General features: G+C 50.6%; 2 protein-coding genes across 2 annotated transcripts; one reads left to right on the forward strand and one right to left on the reverse strand.

Annotated features, from left to right (window-relative positions):
- Positions 1–4,079: 4,079 nt before the first annotated feature.
- LOC122392809 (sodium-coupled monocarboxylate transporter 1-like) lies at positions 4,080–23,863 on the reverse strand. Its single transcript, XM_043388091.1, has 10 exons — positions 23,354–23,863; positions 16,397–16,530; positions 15,675–15,863; positions 15,259–15,413; positions 14,838–14,978; positions 14,091–14,401; positions 12,826–12,980; positions 5,533–5,798; positions 5,036–5,136; positions 4,080–4,667 (listed from the first exon to the last, which is right to left on the reverse strand). Exons 1-10 carry the CDS (start codon positions 23,586–23,588, stop codon positions 4,297–4,299), a joined length of 2,058 nt encoding a protein of 685 aa, XP_043244026.1. The 5' UTR covers positions 23,589–23,863; the 3' UTR covers positions 4,080–4,296.
- On the forward strand, positions 7,214–12,276 carry LOC122392808. Its single transcript, XM_043388090.1, has 2 exons — positions 7,214–9,804; positions 10,220–12,276. Exons 1-2 carry the CDS (start codon positions 7,355–7,357, stop codon positions 10,305–10,307), a joined length of 2,538 nt encoding a protein of 845 aa, XP_043244025.1. The 5' UTR covers positions 7,214–7,354; the 3' UTR covers positions 10,308–12,276.
- Positions 23,864–25,372: the final 1,509 nt, after the last annotated feature.

Raw genomic sequence — 25,372 nt, forward strand, 5'->3', positions numbered from 1 at the left:
CCCTAATCATTCGAAACGGGGGGATGGGGGGAGAGCTCCATTGGATGCATTTCCCAGCATGAGCGGCTGAGTGCACTCAGAACACCCCCGTCCCAATGGGATGGTCTCAGCCGCTCAGGCGCATTCCAGCCTCCGCGATGCTGCCCTTTCAGCCCTTCGAATCGGCGCAATGTCTTGCTCCTACACCTGTACCTTACGGTTCAAAGCCCGAAGCTCTGGGCCTGCTGCTGAATGGTGACGAATAACTGAGGGTGACGATATCAGTGTAAGACTATTGTGCCTGTTGATGCCTGCCGGCCAAGCTGACTTACCGACCGTGAGTTCGTACCCTGACCATCCGACATACCATCAATCGCAACCATGCCATCATGACGTCTGGCATGACGTAAGCAATACAGCATACAGGAAATCGAAAATATGTGGATTCCTTTCGGTATTCGCTTTAACTTACATTACAGACATTCCCAAATGTTTCTGTAAAACTATAATATCTCCAAACCCAGTCTGGGAACTAGGAAGTGGAAAATTGCATCCTTATAAAGATAAAGTCGTGAAAATTACAATGGTGACAACGGCTGCTGGTACACACCAAGGCTCACACATTTTGGCATACAAAACGCATGGCCACATTGACTTTTTCTCTGCGGTTGTGTGCTGAGCATTGCTGTCCCGTGACGCCTCAATATAGCTCAGGAGACATTTAGCGAGAAAATATAATATAGCGGAATTCCATGCATAAAATCCACAGCCGAATCAAGAACGTAGAGTCAATAGGGGTACTTCGATTACTAAAGCAGGCACGTAGGAAGAAGGAGGATGAGTAATTTCCAAAAGAAATGTGTTGTTCTTCCACAATCTCTTCCTTTAAAGGAGGCATTAACCAAAGCATCCCCTTCTCCGATGTGCCGACAACCTGCATGTCAATGTTCTATGCAGTTTGTGCGATATTCTTGCTCAATAATGAGCTGCGGGGCAGAAAGCTTCTTAGGAAAGCTTAGAATAATCACCTCGACCCGTCAGTGAACGCTAAAACACGGCTGACCGGGAACGCGGCGGCACGGCGCCAGCCGCCGCGTGGTGCTAGTGTGCGCGTAACTAACGGGGAGACTTCAACGCCTGGCGCCGCCCCGAAAGGCTTCCGTTCAACCTCTCGCAGCAGGCTAGGTTTTCGTCCCAGATTTTTTTGATTGGTATCCTACGGCTTCAAACATGCCAGGGACCAATAAAATTTAGTAGTGAAGACGATTAAAAAAAAATCAAAATTCGACGATACACCCTAATATTTACCCCCCAGTCTAACTCGTCTCCGGACATGGGCGCGGGAACCGGGGGGGGGGGGCAGTGGGGGCAGCTTGCCCCCTAACTTTAGGGCCGTGGGGCGGTGCCCCCACAACTTTAAGACGGAATACCGCACTTTTTTGCAAATGTTTTCTTTTTTGTTGAAAAAGCCAAGGGATGAAAAATAAGTGGCCTAAAACCGGCGAGAAAACTAGATTTGGGGGTACCCTAGGTTGATCTCTATCATGGTGTGCCCCCCCCCCCCGCAGTCTGAAAGTAGTTCCCGTGCCCCTGTCTCCGGACTCCGGGCACGTAGCGACATGCGGTAAGCGGCGCAGTGGCGGATCCGGGGGGGGGGGGGGCAGGGGCCCGGGAACGATTTTCAAGTTGGGGGGGGGGGCGAGCCTAAAATGCCTGACATGATGCATATGAAACAGTGGCGTAGCTAGGAGTCTAAGGGGACACGTACCCTCCCCCCCCCATCGGGTTCAAAGGGACCCTCGGGTCCGAGGGGCCCTGCGGCGCCATTTGACCGCTGAGAGTTAACGATGGCCATATTTCTACTCAGAAGGGCCCCATGGGGCTCGTTAGAGCACCTCATGGACCCTAAATAGCCACACTAAGATCTCCATAAGGGCCCCACGCTGGCTTCTGAGGGCCTTTTGCAGACTTAAAGGGCCCCTCGGTGGTCTCCAAAGGCCCGTTACTGGCCTCTGAGAGTTCTTACCGGCCTATGAGGGGCCAGTTGTAGGGGCATTTCCCGCCTGAGATGGTCACACACTTATTTTTCTGCGGGCCCCATAACGGCAACTGTGGGGGCCCTCATCGGCGCCTATGAGGGCCCACACCGGTGCCTCTGAGCGTTTCACACCCCCAACTCTGAGTGCCTACACCAGTGCCTATCAAAGCCCTATGTCGGCGGCTCTGAGGACCCAACCAACACCTGCGCATCTAAAGGCCACCCACTGGTGACTTGAGGGCCCCACACCGGTGACTCTGAGCCCTGAGGGCCCCACCGGCGTCTGACAGTACCATGCCGGTCTCCAAGGACCCCACAGGACTTCTTCTGCCGGCCTAAGGGCCCCTTGCCGATCACTGAGAACCCCCTGCCGCCTTGTAGAGGGTTCGCGTCAGCAGCTCAAAAGACCCCACACCCGTCTGTAACGGCTCCACACCAGCGTCTATGAGGGCCCACAGCAACGCCTGTAAGGACCCTCACCGGCGCCTCTGAGAGAATCACACTAGCACCTCAGCGCCCACACCGGCACCTGCATAGTGCATGGCGGTCCCACACCATGATCAGTGCCTCTAAAGGCCCCTTACCGGCGGCTCTGAGGGCCCTTACGCCGGTGATTCTGAGGGTGCTACCGATAACTGAAGGCACCACATAAGCCCTTAGTGTCGCTGAGCTTTAATCCCATACCGGCCCTCCGAGGGCGCCACGTCAGTGCACTCATTGCCCCACACCCCTCCATCTCACCCGGAGCGGGTAAACTGTGTTATACCTATAGCAACGATTTTACCACTGTTGTACGTTATGTATTTCTCAAAGCTGACTCAAGCTGGTACAGTATAAAATCTGGCCTGCCAAACTTATGGCCAAGGTCAGGCCCAAATCAAAGCGGGATGACAATAGCAGATGTTGTCAAATCGACATTGTATCAGCAGAAACCATTCAGATGGCAAGGAAAATGCCGTGTGTTGATGTTTAGATGCATAAAAGAAACAAGAAGGAAAGAAGTCCGGAAAAGGGAGGAAAGATCTTTTCTCGCTGCCTCAATGTTGAGGGGGCGCCGCCCCCTCGGCTCCCAAGTTGGGGGGGGGGGGGCAAGCGCCCCCGCTGCCCCCCTGTTCCCGGGTCTATGCGGGGGGGGGGGGCAAAATGGGCATTTGCCCCCCCTCAAACGGCATAATTTTAACATTACGCCTATGGACGAGGCATGGAAAGAATCGATAACTTGTTATGGTTTGCCCCCCCCCCCCCAAAATAAAACTGAGCTGGATCCGCCTCTGAAGCGGCTTTCGAAAGAACGTCAAAATCATGAAAGAACTTCGGTAATTTTTAAGTCAGGTCAAAAGTCGGTTGGAGATCAGTTCATTCTTATCGATCAAGGCCAAATTTCGCCTATTGCATTTTACGGGAATTGGTGCATAGCTATTTCGGGAACGAATAGAGCTACCTACAGCGCCCATTTGAAAAATGTTGTTTTTTCGTCCTTTTTGCTTAGTGTGCTCACGCCTCACTGCTCAGATTTGACTCAGGATCAACGAGCAACAACCGTCAAAATCGACGTTTTATTCATTTTCCCGTAATTTTCCGTTTTAATCCGTTTCCGAATTCCGACGCCGCCAAAGATCCCCTCAACCCCTGATCCCGTCAAAGATCAATTGATTTTTTTGCGTCCAGTGAAGGTTTGAAAATTTGGCGTAGGGTATACCCAAGTCTGGCCTAAAAACGCCGAGTTGCATATATGAGTAGGTAAATCAAAATAGCGAAATGAGCCCCTAGTCTCCAGTGGAGACTAGGCACTGTCCTCGCGGTGCCAGGCCAGGACGTGGACTGGACATCGATAATTACGCCGCTTCTCAGCCCCCCCCCCTCCCTTGTCTCGGGAGGCCTTGCAAAAAAGTGCATTGTTTTCGCCGAGCTTCTATGTGAGTGAGAATGGATGGGTAAGCATAAATATGCATTATGCATGCATACTGATAGCTTTGTGGTTGCAGACACAGAAATACGTTTTCACTTGCACTAGGCATGTGTATTGTGTATTGTATATACTCGTACAATACAAGTCACAGTTGACATAAAGCATACCCATTCGGCATTCGTTACCTTCTGATAGCCATAAATACACTTAAATAGGCGTAATGTATTGCGTAGGTAGGTAGGTGTAGCGCCGGGCGTGAACACCACACCTACATGATGATACCTTCATCATGTAGGCACGTTCCTTCAAGTTTCCTATAACAACTCATTTCATATACCACATTGAACGCCTAAGAAACTAAAGCGTTTCGCTACACTGATGACGTGGCAATTGTTTCGTCCGTTTCGTGCCGCTCCAGATGACCCACTGGCGGATTAGGAGTTTCGTAAGCTTGCTGCCCATCGTCAATCTCTGCTGCTATTGCTGGAGGGTTGGGGTCTTCATAAATCTCCTGAACGGCACCCACCTCCGACGGCCCTGCCGGCGGGTTCGGATCCTCGTAGACCTGTTGGATGGCAGGCGTTTCCATGTTGTTCATCTCGATGTTGGCGGCGATGGCCGTCTCCTGGGGTCGATTCAGCAGCCCCTGGTCTGTGTAGGACGCCATCTTGCTCTTCGAGACGAACCGAGTGACCAGCGGGCTGATGGTGTCCTGGCGCAGATGAGACGTGCGCCGACATCCTGCAACAATCGCGGGTGAATTCAGCAAGATATTGAAAGCGTAGCCTCAGCGTTTCATTTCTCACCGGGGGTGAAAGCTTTAAGCTGAGACGTTTTCAAAGTTATGGTCCTGAGGAATTGTTTTTTATCAACATTCTTCTGCGTTCTGCAAGGCTCTTCGAACAATCATTCAGTATTCAATTTCTACATAAATGAATGATTTTCAAACCAGAAAGGAAACGAGATTGGTGGACGTATGCCGTCTTTTGACGGATCGAGAGAGATGATAAGCCACCAGACTTAGGTATATGTACATAGACCGGTGGGACATTGCACTTATAGGCACTCGTATTACCAGTGCCGTCATTCAGAAGTCACTTCTGGCTCACCTGGCAGCAGGGAGGTGCCGATGCCGACTAGAACGGTGACGACTGTGGCCAGCAGGCTGATGAGCAGGAACGACAGCGAGTACCAGCTGTCCAGCGGCGACCTGCGGCGCAAGTTGGCCTGTCAGTTGAGACCGCAACATGGGGTGGAGACGCTCGTCCAGTTTGCTTTCGCACGTGCGCATATTCACGTTAGAATGAATGTTTAAATATATCTATCACAATTCACAAGGTTCTGCGGTTGGCGCATGCTGTATAGTGCCATTTACTCTTGCTTGGGTGATGAGCTTGAGCTTAAGAGTGATGTTCGAGCCTCGAGGTCGTATTCGATGCGAGCATTTTTTAATTGGAAGAAAGGCCCTTCGTGCCGTTTCCATGCGGATTGTATCATTTTCTTATGAACTTGATGGTAGCAAAGTGACTTTTGGACACTTCAGCTTCTCTTACGCCAACGGCAAGCATAAGTCGGCAATGCTACTCCGTACCATACCAATGCCCACCTGTGACCGATGTAGTCGGTCGGACCAGGTGCACCGGTCTCATCCCCGCCGCTGATGTTGTAGCCGGTGCCGTTCGCGGTGCTGTCTGCCGCAGCGGCCAGCTGGATGTAGGTTCTGTAGGCCCCGCTGGTGACGTTGGTCGGTCCGAGGCAGCTGCTGTCGTTGGTGGGTACCGACAGCAGCTCGGCGTCGGGTACGGTGAACAGGGAGCCGACGGCCGTCCACAGCGCGAGGATCAGACCGAACAGGTAGCCGGTCACGGCGCCCTGTGGGTGCATAACGGGTCACATTTTGAGAAGAGCTACTAAAGCTCGTCTGGTTACTGTCGACGCCTCCAGGCACGTCGCTATGAGGGTGAAATGAATGCAAATTCATTCATAGTGGAAGTGTCAAGTGCCCTGGCAAAGAAGCATGTGAGTCACAGCGTGATAAGCAACAGGAAACTGTAGACGAAAGACGCCTTGGCGTGCAGTTCACAGACACTGATCAAGCATCAGGCATGTTCATGTTCAGACATCATTGCTAGACAAACATCGGGTGCATTGCAACGACTCCGTCCAGGAGTTCAGATTAGGACTGAACTAGTTATGGAAGGCAGGTCAAAACCAACAACCTTTAACCAGTCATTCAGGTATTCATGAGCGTGAAAAGTGCGACAGGCGTGTTGTGAAATGTGGACCATATTTAGTGCCGCCCGCCCCCCAGCGCTACCTGGTGCTTGTTTGGTCACCTCCCCAGCGCCACCTATTGGCTCTGTTTTAGGATGGAGCAGATTGCGGGTCAGATTCTGTGGACGGTGGCGCGCCTCTGGTGAGGAAGGTGTGAACCACAGGGCACACGTGGCACACTGACCCAGTTTTGCATCAGCTGATCGCCGCAATAAACCAGACGGTCATCGTGTTTGGGCCGTGGAGGTGCGCCGATTTAGCCGCATGATTTTGAAACTCGCAGATATAGCTCAATTTATTGTAACCAGAGCAGCATTCAGAGTGACTAAACCAATCAGGCGAATTAGTTTTCGTAACATTGGTGCCGAAACCGCCGGGAAAAGTGCTTTGAGTGATCGGTATGTCTCTGGAAGAGCTCAAGCGGGCGAGGACAGCGGCGCGTGGCTGGCTAAAAAGGGCCACAGTAAAGCTTGAATCTGTCATTGCTGATGAAGACAGTGATGGGGTAGCTATTCAGAGCTACCTGGATGATTTTGATCAGCGCCTGGCTAACTTGGACTCTGCTCAAGAAAAGCTAGAGCTAGTGCTTCATGATGATGAGCTTGAAAGTGACTTTGAGAAAGCAGCTGAGATCCGTGATGCTGCGCTTGGCATTAGGGTCAAAGCTGTAAGGCTTAAAGTAGCTCGTGAGAGAGACTCAGCTCAAAGTGACAATGGCAGTAGCTGTACTTCTCAAGTAAACCTGCCTAAGATCGAGTTGCCAAAGTTTGGTGGCGATGTGGTAGATTGGTCGACATTCTGGGACCAGTTCAGCGCCACTGTTGACCAGTCTGACTTGGCAACAGTCTCGAAGCTCGTGTATTTGAGATCTTTGCTCTATGGTGAAGCTAAGCAGGCGATAGATGGTCTTGCGGTGACTGCCACCAACTATGCGGTGGCCTGTGACATTCTCAAAGCAAGATTTGCCAGACCTGCTAAGGTTATTTTTGCTCATATCGAGAAGTCTCAATCTGGGCAGTGGTTCTGATCTTAAGCCCATTCAAGATGAACTCTTGGTGCATATTCGAAGCCTTGAGAGGCTTGGTGTCGGTGGTGAGAGGTACGGTGTAATACTTACCCCACTGGTACTGAGCCGTCTGCCCGAGGACTTCAGGATGGAATGGGCACGGGACTGTGAAGGAAGAGAGAGTGACTTGGACTACCTTCTGCAGTGTCTGAAGAATGAAATAAGCCGCAAGGAGAGATCTCAAGTGCTGGAGGGCAACAGTGTTTCTGTGCAGTCTGGGGCACAGACTCGGATCACCCCAGGGAGGAGAGGCAACAGGTCAGCAGCAGGTGCTGTGCCATCGGCAGCAGCCCTGCAGGCGACGACAGCTGCAGCAGGTGCTGTGCCATCGGCAGCAGCCCTGCAGGCGACGACAGCTCCAGTGGACAGATGTGGATTCTGCCAGAAACCCCACCATGTCTCAGCTAAGTGCAGGGGATTTCTGAAGCTAGGAGTGGGGAAAAGGCTCATGAGAGTAAAACAGTCAGGGCTGTGCTTTCAGTGCTTCAGTGCTGGTCATAGAGCCAGAGATTGCTCAGTCAGATGCGAGTGTTGTGGTGGCCGCCATCATGTTTTGTGCTGCTACAAGCAGCAAGGCCAGACTCAGGGTGATCAGGGTTCTACTGAATCCCACCGTCAGATGAGCAACAGTGCTGATGTGGGAGCTGTGAGTAGAGGAGTGTCTGATGTGTCACTCTCATGCAACACTGTGCAAAAGAAAGACTGTATTGTGCTGCCTACTGCTAGGGTCACCGTCATTGGGTCTCGGGGGCCAGTAGAGGCCACAGTTCTGTTTGATAGCGGATCTGATAGGACTTATGTGTCAGAGTCACTGGTACAGCGTGCCTCACCGAAGTGGACTGGGTCTGAGGACACATCGTATGTGGCTTTTGGTGGTAAGAAGTCATGTGTCTCACAGCAGAACACTTATGATGTGACAATGCAGAGTGCCTGTGGTGAAAAGGTGTCTGTCAAAGCTGTGTCAGTTCCTGTGATCTGTCAGCCCCTACAGAGACCTCGTGTGACTCAGGACGTATTGCAGCAGCTGGGCTTAGCTGGCATTGAGATGGCTGATGTGTACCAGAGTGACCGTGAAGTGTCTATTGATATCCTGATAGGATTGGATGTGTACTGGAGCCTAGTGAAACCTGGCATTGTTCGTGCTGTAGATGGCCTGGTAGCTCAGATGACTGTGTTTGGCTGGGTCATTTCTGGAGCTGTGGCTGGCAGTGGCGGCTCACTGTCTGGTGTGGGCTGCCAGCTTCTGACGTTAGGTGATGTGCACAGCACTTCACTCAGGAACCTCTGGTCTCTGGAAGGGGTAGGCATTGCTAAAGATGATGATGCCATGCCTGATGTTCTCGCCGAGTTCGAATCGTCTGTTCACATGAGGGAGGGACGCTATGAGGTAAAGTTACCCTGGAAACCTGGTGCAGTGGGTAAGCTTCAGGACAACCTCGCGTCTGCCAAGGCTCGGTTAGCGAGTCTCACACGTAAACTGTCAAAGGACCCTGGACTGTGTGACCGGTATAACAGCGCTCTGCGAGATATGGAGGAGGCTGGTGTGATCGCGGAGGTGCCTGCTGAGGAGATGTGTACCTCAAAGCCGACTTTCTACCTGCCACACAGACCGGTGGTCAAGGAGAGTAGTAGCTCCACGAAAGTCCGACCTGTTTTTGATGCATCGTCGTGCGGACCAAATGGCGTGTCCTTGAATGATTGTTTAGAGATAGGGCCATGCTTGCTCCCTGACCTGGTAGAAGTGCTTCTAAGGTTTAGGAGGTGGCCTGTGGCTGTGACAGGTGACATCACAAAGGCCTTTCTGCAGATATCCCTCTGCAAAGAGGATCAGGACACACACAGGTTTCTGTGGGAGCGTGACGGGGTTGTGCGCGTGATGAGGGCACAGAGAGTGATTTTTGGTGTGTGCAGCTCTCCATTTCTATTGAACGCTACCATACGCCACCACCTGTCTCACTACCCAGACTCTGCAGTGATCACAGAAATGCGTGAAAACTTCTATGTAGACGACCTGCTGTCAGGAGCAGACACAGAGCAGGAGGCCGCTGAGCTTCTGTCAAAGGCTCAGGAGGTGATGTCAGACGCCGGTATGACGCTCACTAAGTGTAGGACGAATAGCCCAGTGCTGTTCGAAAAGGCTCAGACTGTGATGGGGACAGGTCTGAACGAGAGCTGCAAAGTGCTTGGTGTGATGTGGCAGCCCACAGATGATGTGTTTACGTTTCAGGGCGTAACACTGCCTGATGATATCGTGCCCACGAAGCGAGTGGTGCTCAGTTTTGTAGCTCGTATGTTTGACCCTCTCGGCTTCGTCGGCCCGTTTGTGATGACCTTGAAATGTTTGTTTCAAGAGCTCTGGCAGTTGGGTCTACACTGGGACGAGCCGCTTCCTGAGATCTTCTCTGAGACCTTCAGCCGGTGGCTGAGGGAGCTGGAGCTGTTGAAAGAGTTCCAAGTGCCGCGCCGCTACTTCGAGACGGCGTGGAAGGGCACCCAGCGAGTGGAGCTGCTGGCTTTCTGCGATGCCTCGCCAAAAGGGTATGGTGCAGCCGTCTATATCCGTGTGCCCCTGGATGACGGCTCGTTTGATGTGACCCTGGTGATGGCGAAAAGTCGCGTGTCGCCTCTCAAGAAGCTCACGCTTCCTAGACTTGAGCTTTTGGGGTGTCTGGTGGGTGCCCGTCTGGTTGTGTTTGTCAGACGAGCTCTCCGCCTCCCGGAGGACACGCGCATTTCATGTTGGACAGACTCTATGATAGCGCTAGGGTGGATTCGAGCAAATCCACTAAAGTGGAAGCAGTTTATAGCGAACAGGGTCTCTGAAATCCAGAGCCTGACCAGCCCAGCGTGTTGGCAACACTGTGCAGGTGTGGATAACCCGGCTGATTTGACCACCAGAGGGGTGTCGGCCGAAGAGCTGGTCGGTTCTGATCTGTGGTTGTCTGGTCCGCAGTGGCTCTCCAGCCCAACAGGTCAACCTGTCGCAGCTGCGGAGCCGGAGCCAGAGGCGCCACGGCTACTGGGTGAGGAGGCTGTTCTGACAGCGACTACTCCGGCCCCGTGTTCGCTCGACTTCCAGCGCTGTGGATCCTTCTCCAAGGCGGTGCGCGTCACAGCCTGGGTGAGGAGGTTCATTCGGAACGCCAGGACGCCTGGTGCAGGCGCTCGAGGTAAGGGGCCCAGAACGCGGCAGAGTGCCGCTAAACGGCTTCAGCTGGAGTTAGACCCTGACGAGATTGTGCAAGCGAGACGTCAGCTGCTAGTCCTGGTACAGGGTGAGGCCTACCCGGACGAGCTGAGAGCACTGCGATCGGGCAGAGACGTCGCGAAAGGGTCGTGCCTGTACCGTCTCGTGCCATTTGTTGATGATGACGGACTGATCAGGGTGAACAGCAGACTGCAGATGTCTGATCTGTCCTACGACGAGGTTCATCCCGTCGTTCTGCCGACCTGTCACGTGTCGGAGCTGCTAGTCCGTGAGCAGCACTTGCTGATGCGACACGCTGGCGTGTCTGCCCTAATCAGCTCACTCAGAGGGTCGTATTGGATTTTCGGACTGCGACGCCTCGCAAAGAGAGTGAAAAGGGGATGTGTTCCATGTCAAAGGCAGGATACTCGAGCATGCAACGCGCCAGTGGCGCCGCTTCCGAAGTCGAGGGTGACTGAGGCACCCCCGTTTGCTGTCACCGGCATAGACTTCGCAGGGCCGGTGTTCTGTGTAGATGAGCCGCGCAAAAAGTTGTACGTGTGCCTGTTCACATGTGCGGTAACCAGGGCAGTGCATGTAGAGCTGGTAGACTCCCTGTCTTTAGAGGACTTCATGCTGGCGCTCAGGCGTTTTGCAGCCAGGAGGGGAATGCCTACTGAGATTTACTCCGATAATGCTGCGACGCTGAAGGGCGCTGATTCTCTCTTGCAGAGACAGTTCGGACATTTGGCACCGGCGTGGAAGTTTATCGTCCCACTGTCCCCCTGGTGGGGAGGATGGTGGGAAAGACTGATTAGGTCGGTTAAGTCGGGACTGAGAAAGGCGCTAGGTAAGCGCTGCCTGACGAGGATTGAGTTGGAGACGCTTCTCAGCGAGGTCGAGTCCTGCATAAACTCGCGTCCATTGGTCTATGCTGGTGATGATGCGGATGCGACCGAACCCTTGACTCCCAGTCACTTTCTGATAGGCAGGGGGTCCGGCTTTCAGCCGGGAGAGCAGTTAGATCCAGCTGCAGCAGCGCGACAGTCGCTGCCGGCTCGCGCCAGACTTCGTAAGGAGCGCATGGATCGGTTTTGGGAAGTTTGGTCGTCCGCCTACTTGCGTCAGTTACCCACTTCCGTTCGCCAATTCCGCCATCACGGTAGCTTGAGGGTAGGCTCAGTCGTTTTGATTCATGAGAAGAACGTTCCGCGCTTGATGTGGCCGGTTGGTGTGGTTGTGCGGCTGTATAAAGGGTCTGATGGTGTCGTACGATCCGCTGACCTACGTACAGCGAAGGGTGTCCGTACTCGCGCGATTCAGTGTCTCCACGATCTAGAGTGCGATTAGAGAGTGGAGCGTCTGGTTAGGCTTTCAGACAGAGTCGTCTCTCTTTCGTTGTAGTTAAGTGTATCCTTGTGTGTGTATACTGACCGGGTTTGTTGATCAGTTGTGTGCTAATGCACTCGTCATTTCTGGCCAAGCTGATGTGTTTCGCTATTTGATCTCTGTGTCATGATTGTTGCTAGGCCTAAAGTGTGTTGGAGTATCACGTATCGATGTTCTCTATACTCCAACGGGGCGGAGAATGTTGTGAAATGTGGACCATATTTAGTGCCGCCCGCCCCCCAGCGCTACCTGGTGCTTGTTTGGTCACCTCCCCAGCGCCACCTATTGGCTCTGTTTTAGGATGGAGCAGATTGCGGGTCAGATTCTGTGGACGGTGGCGCGCCTCTGGTGAGGAAGGTGTGAACCACAGGGCACACGTGGCACACTGACCCAGTTTTGCATCAGCTGATCGCCGCAATAAACCAGTTGACGGTCATCGTGTTTGGGCCGTGGAGGTGCGCCGATTTAGCCGCATGATTTTGAAACTCGCAGATATAGCTCAATTTATTGTAACCAGAGCAGCATTCAGAGTGACTAAACCAATCAGGCGAATTAGTTTTCGTAACAAGGCGCACGCCCGAGACAGATTGAAGGCGACACCAGAGCCATGCGCTCGATATTCGAGCCGCGAACGGCACAGAAAGTGACTAAAACACGCCCGTTATCTCAATATACCGTATTTCAGTGACCTGATAGTAGTGCGCATAATAGCCGTTTTCACGACGGGCTATCCGGTGAATGCACCTGATTCGACCAAATCTGCACTCATTTCTTTTACAGCAAATATCTTCATTTTGTGAATTTATTTCAGTGTTTTAATCGATGATGCTCTCTGGTAATATGACAAAGCAGGCATATAAGCAATTAGTGCAACCCTAGCTGATAGCTGCTAAGAGACACACTGAACCTAATTTGACCAAATCTGCACCTAATCTGCACCAAATGTGTACCAGATGGCCGTCGTGAAGACAGCTTATACCAACCTGAGCGCTGGAGAAGGGCACCAGCATGCCGAGGATGAGCAGGCCGAGCACGGGCCCGGCCGCCGCGCCGTAGACGGCCACCCAGGTCTGCAGGAGGCCCCCCTGGGCGCCCGTGACGGCAGCCAGACACAGGGCGCCGATCCCCAGCAGCACAGCTGGTGGGAAGAGGGGAGGGGGCGCAGCTAGGGTTAGGTGCCGTCTGCTAGAGAGTACTAGCAGCCAGACGCAGGGCGCCTATCCCCAGCAGTACGGCTGGTGGAAGAGGGGAGGGGGGGGCAGCTAGGGTTAGATGACGTCTGCTAGAGAGCTAGCAGCCAGACACAGTGCGCCGATCCCGAGTAGCACGGCTGGTGGGAAGAGGGGGGGGGGCGCAGCTAGGGTTAGATGACGTCTGCTAGAGAGCTAGCTACCAGACACAGTGCGCCGATCCCCAGCAGCACGGCTGGTGGGGGGAACACGGGTAGGGGCCAGGGGGTTAGATGGTGTCCATTGGAGATCCTTGGTGGCAGTAGGATGAGGAGGTAATTTGAGCCAGGACTCGGGAGGCCAGACTATGCATGTTGGTTCGAGAACATTGTTCGTCGTCCTGCATGCATTTCGCTAAAAATCCAAACGGCGTCATTGAGTTATGAACAATAAAATATTGAAATCTGAGCTTAATTGTTTACGTTAATGAGCGTTAACATAAATCGTTTATACAATGCTGCTCGCAAGGGGAGTCTTACATAAGGGCTAAGTGACACCCTACAGCTGCCCTATCCGCGCATGTCCTGGGCAATATATATTATATGTCTATGACATTACAATTGTCATGTTGGATATCTGACGCTGCTCGTCGACGTTTTGCGAGATGCTGTTTAGATTTTACTGCCATTCGCCTCATTGGCCGGTCATCCGACTGCTTACAGACGGATGCTTAAATGTGCTTATGGATGTTCTGGTCGTATTGCACTGAATATATGAAGAGGGATCGTATCGTAAGTCGATCGATGAAGTCGTGCAGAAACTGATCTCTTCTAGGGTCATGTTCACTGACATTTGCTGGAAAACTGCTCTCGTATATGCTATCATAAAAATGCGCCTTTGGGGTTACGGAGTTTTACCAAAACTTTGCAGCCCGACATTCTCATAAGTCATACGTAATGGAAACTCCATGAGCAGGGTGAACTGGGCTTGTGGTGTCGTACATCTTTCACACATATGCATGAACAATGAACACGTTCCGGCCGTCGGCGCGGTGCGGGGCGCACGGTCGACCAACTCACTGATGAGCCGGACGGCGCGGTGTCGCCACTCGTGGCGCACCCGGTCCGACGCCAGCTGGTCCCAGATGACAGCGGCCTGCGCGGCCAGCTGGGTGGGACCAGCGGCCAGCGCGCCGCCCAGCAGCGCGGCCAGAAGCAGGCCGGCCAGCCCGGGCAGGTAGCCCAGCCGGCGGCCGGCCCAGCGCAGCAGCAGCCCGTCGGCCGGCCAGTCGGCGGGCCAGCAGCCCGCCCAGCTGGCCAGCAGCGCCAGCGCGGCCAGCACGCACAGCGCCGTCATGCCCAGCATCAGCGACACGGAAACCAGCAGCGTGCTGCGGCAGCAGAGCAGAGTGGTAAGCGGGCTGTCACAGCGAGAGGTGAACGGCCGAGTATCATAGCGAGAAGCGTGGACTTAGGTACAAAGCGAGAGGGTACACGAGCTTCGGTTAGGAACCTGTCCATCGATGATGCAATCACTGGATGCACGGCGAATGAATGCTTCAGGGTCATCCTTGAGCCGGGATGTCCCAACAAGACTTGGACGGGGATTAAGAGCGATGCTTAATCAATTGTTGGCTGTTGCCAATGAGCTTCCGGCCGATAGCGTTTTGTTGAAAACAGCGCCGAGCTTACTGACAAGTTCATAGGCACTACCGTTTCTTCATCAGCTTTGAAGAGTTGGCAGTTTCTGCTCACTGCAGTCTATCTCGCAAGTCGCAGAAAAATCATGTTATACTGCACTGTTATCTGACCGGGCTGGCCACTCACGTCCTGGTCCTCTGCACGGTCCTCAGACTGGAGTACTGCTGCAGCATCTCCGGGTTCACCACAAACCAGTGTGTCCACATCATCGTGCTGCCGACCAATACGTTCAGTACGTTGTACCGCTCGAACGGGTTGAAGGAGAAGCTGGAAGTGTGAGAACGTGAGTCATTGCTTGAAGCTTCAGCAGCCGTTTTTTGAAGTACATGCCTACATAACTACATTTGGCTTCTCAGTAACGCCATTTCAACGTGATTGGTACATACAGCCATGGGAATTCGAGCTACACTGCACGGTTAGAACCCCAACCGTTAAAACTGATACCATTGCAACTTGCTAGACTACCACGATAGCCACCATCCAGTTATTTCAAGCCTCCTACCTACCTTCGATTTAGAAAAAATATCAGAATGTCTGATGACCTTACCGCAGCACGTCCAGCCGTCCCTGGTGTCCGCTGATGTTCAGCAGGTTCTTAAGTCCACCGACGCTGACGGCGCCCTGTATCGAAACGGCTGCCAGCCCGATAAACGTCACAGCAAAGTGGATGCTGTCCGCAAACAGTCTGTCCTCGGGCACGGCCTAGACGGAAACGAAATGCAAATTACACAGTGGTCTCACAGATTATGCGTGGTACAATGTAAAGGCCTGCGATGGTCATGCAAGACATTCAGTTGATCTTCATGTTCGGTAACGTTTTTCTTCCTTTGTCAAACCGTTACCATCTATGCCATGTTAGCAGCTCCCGCCATCATTCGGGTACACGATATCAACGTGGACATTTAGCATATGCGCGACCTCCCGTCTCCAGTTTTCACCAGCCCCGTTTAGAGCACATCTCACCATAGCAGCGTACGTGATGCCGATGGCTGCCGAGATGAGCAGCGCCGGGGTGCGGGTCAGGCCGGTGATGGCTGAGGTGACGATGGTGGCCGCCTGGAGGAGCACGGAGACGTGCACCACCGTCTGTAGCAGGGCCGCGACCGAGCCGACCGCGGGGCTGAGACGGTCGCCGTACCGCAGGCACAGGTACTGAGGGAGCGCGAGAGTGACGTTAGATAGGAGTGAGGAAACAGCGGGGCTCAGACGGTCGCCGTACCGCAGGCACAGGTACTGAGGGAGCGGGAGGGGCGTTAGAGAGAAGTCAGAAAACAGCGGGGCTGAGACGGTCACCGTACCGCAGACACAGGTACTGAGGGAACGAGAGGGGCACCGCGGGGCTCAGACGGTCACCGTACCGCAGACACAGGTACTGAGGGAGCGGGAGGGGCGTTAGAGGGAACCGGGAAGCGTGGCAAGGAGCAGGGCGGCTAGGCTGGCTGAAGTTAACCACAAATAACACTCAAGAAACGTCCTGAAAAGCTTATTTGTAATGTCGATTGGTGCCTCTAGGAGTGGCAAGCATCGCTTCCAAAGACATAGAAAATATAAGTTACTCTGCCCGTATCAATGCTAGAACTTTGGTCATTCTGGGGGGGGGGGGAGGGAGGGAACTGCAAACTTCATCTGAATATTTTATTTCTCAATGAAGATGATATTTCAATAGCAAGGCTAAAACAATTTACCTCGTGCACGCTGCCGACCTGTAGCCTGCTGAGTACCGGGATGAAGATGAAGGCGACTATGGGGCCGGCCACGATGCTGCCCACAGAGGTGAGGAGCCACGTGGCGCCATACTCGGCCACCTCGGCTGTCACACCTGCCGGGGGACGCGAAAGGCGGTGAGAAATACAGGAGGCTGGTGTAGATATCTACATAGGAACTATTCGGCAGAGTGACAAGTGTATGCATTAGGTAGATATCCAGAACGTTAGGTATAGGCGGTGCGCAAAGTTGTTTTCGATTTCGCACATCGCACGGTGCGTTATCTGCTCTTTTTTTCAAAAGCACGTAAGTAAACTTCATTACTGCTCAGCTCCAGCTTGAAGCTAACTCATGGACAGTGGCATAGCGTCATCGTGGACAGTGGCATAGCGTCATCGTCGTCAGTGTTTTTAGGTTTTCACCGGTTGCACGTACTGCACGTGCTGCAAGCAGCAATCAGCTGCTTGAGACGCGAACAGTTGATGTCTCTGATACATTTTGACGTCCACGAGTCCGTTCAAACCGGTTTCATCCAGATTCCAGCCTTCTCTAACCGGGCACAATCACTGCAGACCAGAGCGTCAGCTGCCTAGATAGTAGATACATCCAGACCACCTGGATGACGTGGTCGCTCTGGGTAGTAGGTCCTGGGGCAGTCGGCACTCCTTCGCCACATGCTTTGGGTGCCATATAGCCATCCGCCATCCACCATCCACCCGTTCGACAATTTCTTATTCTTGGCCAAAAATACCAATTTATTCTATATCCAACTTGCCTGCAGAAACGGATCGTTATTTAGGGCGAAGAGACTCTGAACGGTGAGCCTGGTAGCGTTCCCACTTATAGTGCGTTTGATTTAGATATCAAATGTTTTTAGCAGCGCAGATCGGTCAATATACCTAATCCCGCATGTTTTATTTAGACCTGCAAACTGCTAAAGCTGACACTTGACGGGTTCCGGACAAAAAGTCAAATGATAAAAGGTAAAAGGATGATTAGTCAACAGATATTACGTCAAAAGCAAGAAGTCAGAAATCTTAAAAGTCAACAGGTAAAAGGTCAACAAAGAGGAAAGTCAAAAGGCAAAAAGTCAAAAAGGATAAAACGTCAAAAGATAAAAAGTGAAATTGCCAAAAAGTCAATGAACAAAAAGTCAACTAGCATAGAAGTCAAAAGACAAAAAGTCAAATGGACATAAGGTCAAAAGACAAAAAGTAAAAACGGCAAAAAGTCAAATTACCAAAAAGTAAAAAGGACAAAAGTCGAACGACAAAAAGTGAACAGGACATAAAGTCAAAATCCAAGAATCCAAAAGGACAGAAAGTCAAAAGGACAAAAAGTCAAAAAGACATAGTCAAAGTCCAAAAAGTCAAAAGGACAAAAAATCAAAGGGACAAAAAGTCAAAAGGACAAAAAGTGAAGAGGACAAAGGTCAAAAGACGAAAAGTCAACAGGACATAAAGTCAAATTACGAAAAATCCAAAGGAAAAAAAAGCCAAAATCCAAAAACTCAAAAGGACAAGTCAAAGAGACAAAGTCAATGACACCTGAATCATCAGTCATTACATACATGAGATAACATTAACAAACAGCTGTACACAATTAAGCAGGATGCTGCACAATATAACCTGCATCATTGGACATTTATCGGGGTTACATGAGCACAGTAAATACGTATTTAGCCGCTAATTCGAATTAGGAACGCATTACCGACTCATGTAGCCACCTACTAGTACGAATCGGCGATCCGATCCGCGGTTACATGAGCAAAGCAAATACGTATCACGATCGGATTCACCGCTAATGCGAATCAGGAGCGTACTACCGACTCATGTATCCACCTGCTAATACGAATTGGCGGTCCGAACAAAATCCGCTGAGAAAGAGGCTTAGAAGCGAATAGGACCAAGATACGTATTACAGGAACTATTTCTTCGCAAAAAGGAACATTAAAATGCAAAATAATAGGTATTTTTTTCCATTTTCTTCTTTTGAAATAATATTTAAAAAAAATATGTCGGTATTTTGCCAAGTTTTCAACAATAAATATAGTGAAAACCAAATAGTAAATATCACATAATTTCAGTTGAAACATTTTTCTGACAGCACTACAGACGAATCAAGAGAGGCAATTGCCCAATGAGTCAAAGCAAGACAACTTTATGTTCAACTTTTTTTTGTTAAGTTAATTGAGAATGTTTTGAGCAGATTAAATGCAAAAAAGACATAAGATAATAAATTTTTAATTTAGTCACCTCTATTGCTACGGAAGTGCGCCACATTTGTATGCTATTCCGTTTGTAATGCGCATCGGGCCGAGAGCCAAACTAGATCCGTTTGACGTCACTGATACGAATTTGCTCATGTAGTCGGTGCACTGAATGCGTTCTTGGGGAGCTGATGCGAATTACCGTAGTGCGTATTTGGAACGGATCGCTCATGTAACCGAAACGTCCGAGGCACACGATTCGGGCCGTATTTCACAAGAACTATTCTTTGCTGACTGGAAGCGTCAAAATGCAAAATACTTAACAATTTTTTTATTGGCTGCCTCGTAGAAAATAGCAAAAAAAATGTTGGTATTTTGGTTTAGTCTTTGCATGTGAAATAAAATGAATGAAATATTTTGATAGATAATTTTTTTTCTGACCACCCTGCTGTCGCTGCATGGCGAATCAGTGCCCACTGACTTAAAACAAGAAAACTTTGTTTTCATTTTTTGATTTCATGTTAATTTTAAATGTTTTTGAGCCTATCAAATAATATAATTATTTAAAATTTAGCTCAGTCGTCCCGGTAAATGCCGCAACTGCGCCATGACTGTACGCTAATCCTATTCCGTTTGTGATGCGAATTACCGGCCGTCGAGGAGTCAGCCCGGGTGAGCCAAACAAGATCCGTTTGACGTAGATAAAACGAATTAGTCTCATGTAACCGGTGCCGTAGATCCGTTTGTGGGGAGCTGATGCGCATTAGCGTAGTGCGTATTTGGAACGGATCGCTCATGTAACCCCGGTAATTGAAGCGAGACTGCCTCCATTGCGCGACTGATGGGGATTCCCATGGCCCGCAACCGCGACTCAGCTGGTCACACGGGCATGCTTGGCTGAAATCTGACACACATCCGTTGACACTTACGTGCTAGGTGGGAGTTCGCTCGCATCGTAAGGTTGTCATGAGGCAGCGTTACATGATCCTTCGAGACAACTGGCTGTCCCAGGCGCAGTTTACTGCAATTGTTTCAACAAATATAGTAACCCGGAATGTTATCGATACGAAAGGTTCGCTTGTTCAAATTTCCTATATTGTGTAGGGAGACGTTTCTCATCAATTGATTCCGTCACGGGTTCTATTAGCGATTTCACACTTTTATTATAGTTCAAGCGTATTGTATGGTACAATTGGTACATTAGTAGAGCGCGTCGTTTCTTTTAGATAGGTGGAAGTTGGAACGAGAGGCAATTGTGTGATTGTCGGATTGTCCTGCCTTGAAAGGAACGCTCATATCAGCATCAACAGACAACAACCTGTTAATATTCATGGACTGCATACAATTAAGGTGACCAATTTTCATCGAAAGGTACGGACTGCATACAATTAAGGTGACCAATTTTCATCGAAATGTATAGGTCAATTAAGTTATCGAGATGCGATTGCTAAAAACACATTTTTTTTAGGACCTCGGAGCTGTGACGTCCAAAGAGAGGTGACAAGTATAGCGCATTGTGGCCACCAGTTACTATCCATCTCCTTCATCTTCGCCTCCGCTCTACGTCTCCTTATCGGAACTGCCCCCCCCCCCCCCCCGCCACCAGCAGGCACAGTACAGTACGCCAACTTTATAAAAATAAGTTTACATTCCCAATATACTTTTTAAAGCAAAGTAAAAATAGGTAGGAGCGTTCTTATCGGTAGTGTCGGGGCACGCACGGGGACGCGCCGAGACGCACTATGCGGTGCAGCCGGTGCCCAGCGGGCGGCGGCCGGGGATCAGGTGGCCCGGCGCGGGTCAGTCGCCGACCGGAGACGCGGGCTGCGGCGTACTTGTACCGACTTAGTTAACGACTGCTGTTAAAGACTACTTTTTGCTGTTGACTACATTTTGCGCATCAACTTTTCGCGCACCTATTAACTATTTGCTTGTTGACTTTTTGTTTGTTGACTTTTAGCGTGTTGACTTTTAAGCATGTTGACTTTTAGCGTGTTGACTTTTAGCATGTTGACCTTTCGCGTGTTGACTTTTAGCGTGTTGACTTTTAGGCGTGTTGACTTTTAGCGTCTTGACTTTTTGCGTGTTGACTTTTTGCGCGTTGACATTTTGCGTGTTGACTTTATGCGTGTTGACTTTTAGCGTGTTGACTTTTAGCGCGTTGACTTTTTGACATGTCGGCTTTTTGTCTATTTGACGTTATGTCTTTTGACTTCTTGCGTGTTGACTTTAAGCTTGTTGACTTCTGGCGTGTTGACTTTTTGGCAGGTTGACTTTTTGTTCATTTGACACTTTGTCCTTTGACTTCTTGCGATGTTGACTTTCTGTCTGTTGACTTAACCTTCGCCCCAGTGGGGGGGGGGGCATATGTTACCACCCTGTCGCGTTTTTCGCGTGTGAATAAAAAACCGCGGCGCGTAGCGCCGCGCCGCTTGGGGTAGCTTTTGGTACATCAATTTTGGACAATGTGTGAAATTTTTGACCCCAGGTCATGTCAGGTCAGGTCACCAGGTCAAGTTAACTGACCAAGCCTTAAAAAAAGTTTGCAATCATGTCCAGCCTGCAGTGTTTGTCAGAAAGGTTTTAAACTTGGTGGATTGCATGCTGTTATGGGATCCTACAATTTGTATATCTCGGATTTTTTATATCCGTGACCTAAGGTCAGGTCAGTGGCATGACCTTTCCATTACAAGTCAATGGAAAAAATGAAAATGCCTCTAGATCCGTGTGTACGCATAGGAACAGTCCAACTATTTCAGAATCACAATGATTTAGTCCACTCGTGATGACCAAGGTGTCATTTTTGCTGATAGCCTCTAGAAAGGTCATCCGAGGTCATTTGAGGCTACAAACAGTTTTTTGCCAATAACTCGCGATTGGAAAAGAGATAGAACGCTGGGGATGGTCTCATTGTGTTTGTCTTGTTGAGACGCATCGACTGATATGCAACATGACCTTTTCCAGTCAGGTCATGACCTTGACCTGAGGTCAAATTTTTAAGTTGACCTTTCAAGGTCAAATTATAGTTCATTCGACGCGTCTCGGTGAGAGGAACACGATCCTGGCAATGGAAATGTCGTGGCTTTTTGAAGTCGAAAGTTATTGTCGAAAAACATTTTTCGTAAAAACAGCTATTTTTGGAGTTTTTGCCCTCTGGAGGCTAAACCGTTGACCTGAGGACAATATTGATAATGACCTTTTCAAAAGAAGAGTTCAAAAGCTATCGATTGCTCTTCCATGCGTTTTTCTAGCTACCATAGTTCCTGAGATAGCGGCATGTTTTCTGAAAAATATAATGACAATTGGCAAATTTTGACCTTTGATGACCTCTGGTGACCCCAATATTGCTCTAAGGTGAAAAATGACAGAAATACTTTCAAACGTACGTATTGAGAGCTATCGACTGCTTTTTACCGCGTCTTTCTAGCCCTCTTAGTTTTTGAGTTAGAGGTGGGTGGTAGCATATGCCCCCTCTCACTAGGGCGAAGTTGGCCGAGACCGCCACTGGGGCGCGGGTTAATGTCCTTTGACTTTTTATCCGTTTACTTTTAACGTTTTGACTTTTCATCCGGGAATCGACACTTGACAGACAGTGGCATCCGGCTACAAACGTACAATGTAGGTACATGCATACATTTCCGCGCTATATAACACAACTCTGTTTTCAGCGTATTTTTTTTTTTATAAATTTAGCTCGAATGTTTGAATGGACGGATTGACAGAGCCGGAGCCCACGCTAAGCAGAGCTTGTTGCGTAGACCCCAACCCCTACCGTCCGATCGCGCAATTCCGGGTATCGGGAGAATTTAGATGCCAAAGTTTAACGTGCCCTTCAAAGCCGGACACGGCCTGCCCCACTCAACTGACTTCAACTGGCTGCGGCTGCTCCCACCAACCGCAGACCATCCCCGTCAGGAGTCTCAAATATCGAGCGCCGGAGCGTCTCGAACCCGGGCTCTCACTACCGGGAGCCCAATGCTCTACCAACTGAGCTACGGGACAGGTATATGTAGTAGCCTGGTGCGCCGTATTCCTGAGGGCACGCTGGACAGTGGACATCCTTGAGCTCCCCGCGGACGGACGGGGCCGTGGGCCGGACGCTCGACCAGTGCAGACGGTGACAGCTGCCGCCCGATCAGCCGACACATATGTATGACCACACGTCCCCGGAGACGAAATGGGCTGCATCACTGCATAGACGATACGGCGGTGGGCCGGCGAACTGTGGAGTAGCCGACCGCGTGCTGGACTGGCTGAGAAAATTTCATGGTAGCGTTTTTTTTTTTCGATGTAGTGTGGGACGTGGGCTCGCTATTTTATTTTGTTGTCCGTTCTATAACGGGAAAGATGCAGACTATGACCAGTTCTTGTTTCGAAACCGATTTCATTAGTATTCAAGGCGTGCGAGTGAACCCCAGTTGCGTGAGAAAAAGCAAGCCAGCCAGCGCACATTCGTGATTTACAGACACTTCAGGCTTCTGAAGTGTTGTCCTGGGTTGACTGACATACTACAATGCTCAGTTCGTTATTGATGAAGCTGTCTCTCCTCTTGTCACGTTATCGCCCTGGTGGCCACTTTGAAAGTTTGCGATCTGCCGCGATATCTTTCAAATGCAACGCACGTAACATAACAACAGCTCGTGCGAGGTACTACGCCACCGGTTCTCCACTGTCCGCAAGCACTGTGTGCACGGTCACAACACATCCCTCAGTGAACCGCGTGACTCACCTAGTGCGAACACCGCCGACATGAAGGTAGCCACGACGGAGATAGCTACCGACATTACGCTGGTATGGGCCGGAGCGTGACCGGGACTCTGACCGGGCGCTGGGCCGGGCCCCGAGGTCATCAGGGTCGCCTGGGGCCGGTGGCGCCGCCGCAGGCCGCGGTGCACACTGATGCTGAGCGTCACAATCAGGTACACCGCCAGAACAGTGTCGTCGATGGCGTGAATGAGCACCATGGTGGCTGGGTCCTGAGGAGTGCTATCGTCCGTTGGACGCCGCTGGATTTGGACGGGCTGTCACCGATCGCTGGCGATAATATTGCACACCATCACACTGGAAAAACGCACAACTCTGGAGGCTTTCACAGTTCCCGACTGCTGCGGCGGGCAGCGCTGGCGACACAACCACCAGAGTACCATCAACGGGGACCCGCCTCGCCCTCGCTCCGCGTCTTCACAACACCACTCCTGAGCCAACTCCCGCAGTGTTCGCTCACAGTCGCCCGACTGTCCTCAGAGGCCGGCTCGCGGCAGAGGACGCGCCTGCCACAGATCCCATCGCCGTGCACCGGCGGCCGACCAGCCCCGGCGGGCCGGCCCGCGAGGTGGCAACAGGCCCGCGACGGCTGACCCGTCTCATTATGCGGTGCCTACTGATGGGTCGAGGCTGGAGGGGCCCGGCCAGGGAAGGATGAGGCATGAGTTATAAGGAGAGTTTCAAGATATGATATTAAGCTGAATGGTACTTATATTAATGACCGTTATGATTAATGGTGACAGATTCATTTTAGAACTTGTTCATCTAAGCTGAACTTAGCAACGTACGAAATATATTGTCCATAGTTCGATCGATCGTGATAAGGAAATTACTTTTAATGATGTTTATATCAAATCAAATGTCTTTCCAGTCAGGATGGTCAACAATGCCTTTACGGGGTAGGTACTCGTATTGGCGCTATCACTTGCGCCGTTACCGGTCGGAATCAGTTCTAACGACACTCTTGTCAGCCCAGTGTTCCAATTTTCAGACTTTTTGGTGGCAAATCACACTTAATGGGGAAAATATTTTCATCCCTAAAATATAAATGGCCGACTTTACTTCATCTCTGAAAAAGTTTCATGTATTCCCAACAGCCAGTTTACATGTCACTTGACAGTTGATGCACCCACATCCTTTTGTTTTACACCCTGTCAAGATTCTGACATGAAATCCTGGTTTAGCAGTTGGCATACAAATTGGCATCACACCATTTTGCAACTATACTTCGGTTATTAATTTCCTTTTTTCTCATCCTAGGATTTTTTTCTTCATCGGCACACCCAACCAAAATCCAATTTTAGAACACTGTGTCAGCCGTTCTCCCGCGTCATTCGCAGCTTAGGAAATTGCATTGCTCAACAACTTGCTAATGATTTCTAAGTTTTTAAACGTCTCGGTCTCGGAACGGAATAATAGGTATACAGTTACATAGACAGCTTATTATTATCATTAGCCACACTTGGAGATCGATTGATCATTGAATGTGTTTTTAATAGGGAAAGGGATCCGAATCTGTCAACTCTTGCAAACGAATTCACATTCACAATAATCGATCGACTTTTAATTAAGCATGAGTTATGATCAATGCTCACTTAGTGCATTTTCTTAAGATAGATAGCTTATCTGTCAGTTAAGGAAGGCATGCGAGGTTTTCCGTTCCCGATCTGGTTCACTATCACACCCTGACGCAGGCACTTTTCGATACATTGGCCCGACGAGACGCTGGAAAGCAGTCTATTCTGTTTCGTCAGTGTCGGTATATGTGCGTGACTAGCAGTCGCGACAGGATGGGGCTGCAATGTATGTATATGTAATATGTATACGGCCAAAGGCGCTTTGCTTCGCGGTGGCATGCAAACCATGGCCACGTTGACCTGACCGGTCGACCTATCGGACCGTTGTCATGAGTCTTATTTCGTGTCTTATTGTAATGCTTTTGACTTTGTGTTTTATAACAGTCAGTAAACACTTTAGCTCTTGA

This window comes from Amphibalanus amphitrite, unplaced genomic scaffold, assembly GCF_019059575.1.
Source record: "Amphibalanus amphitrite isolate SeventyFive unplaced genomic scaffold, NRLGWU_Aamphi_draft 000502F_arrow, whole genome shotgun sequence".
Classification (NCBI taxonomy): domain Eukaryota; kingdom Metazoa; phylum Arthropoda; class Thecostraca; order Balanomorpha; family Balanidae; genus Amphibalanus; species Amphibalanus amphitrite.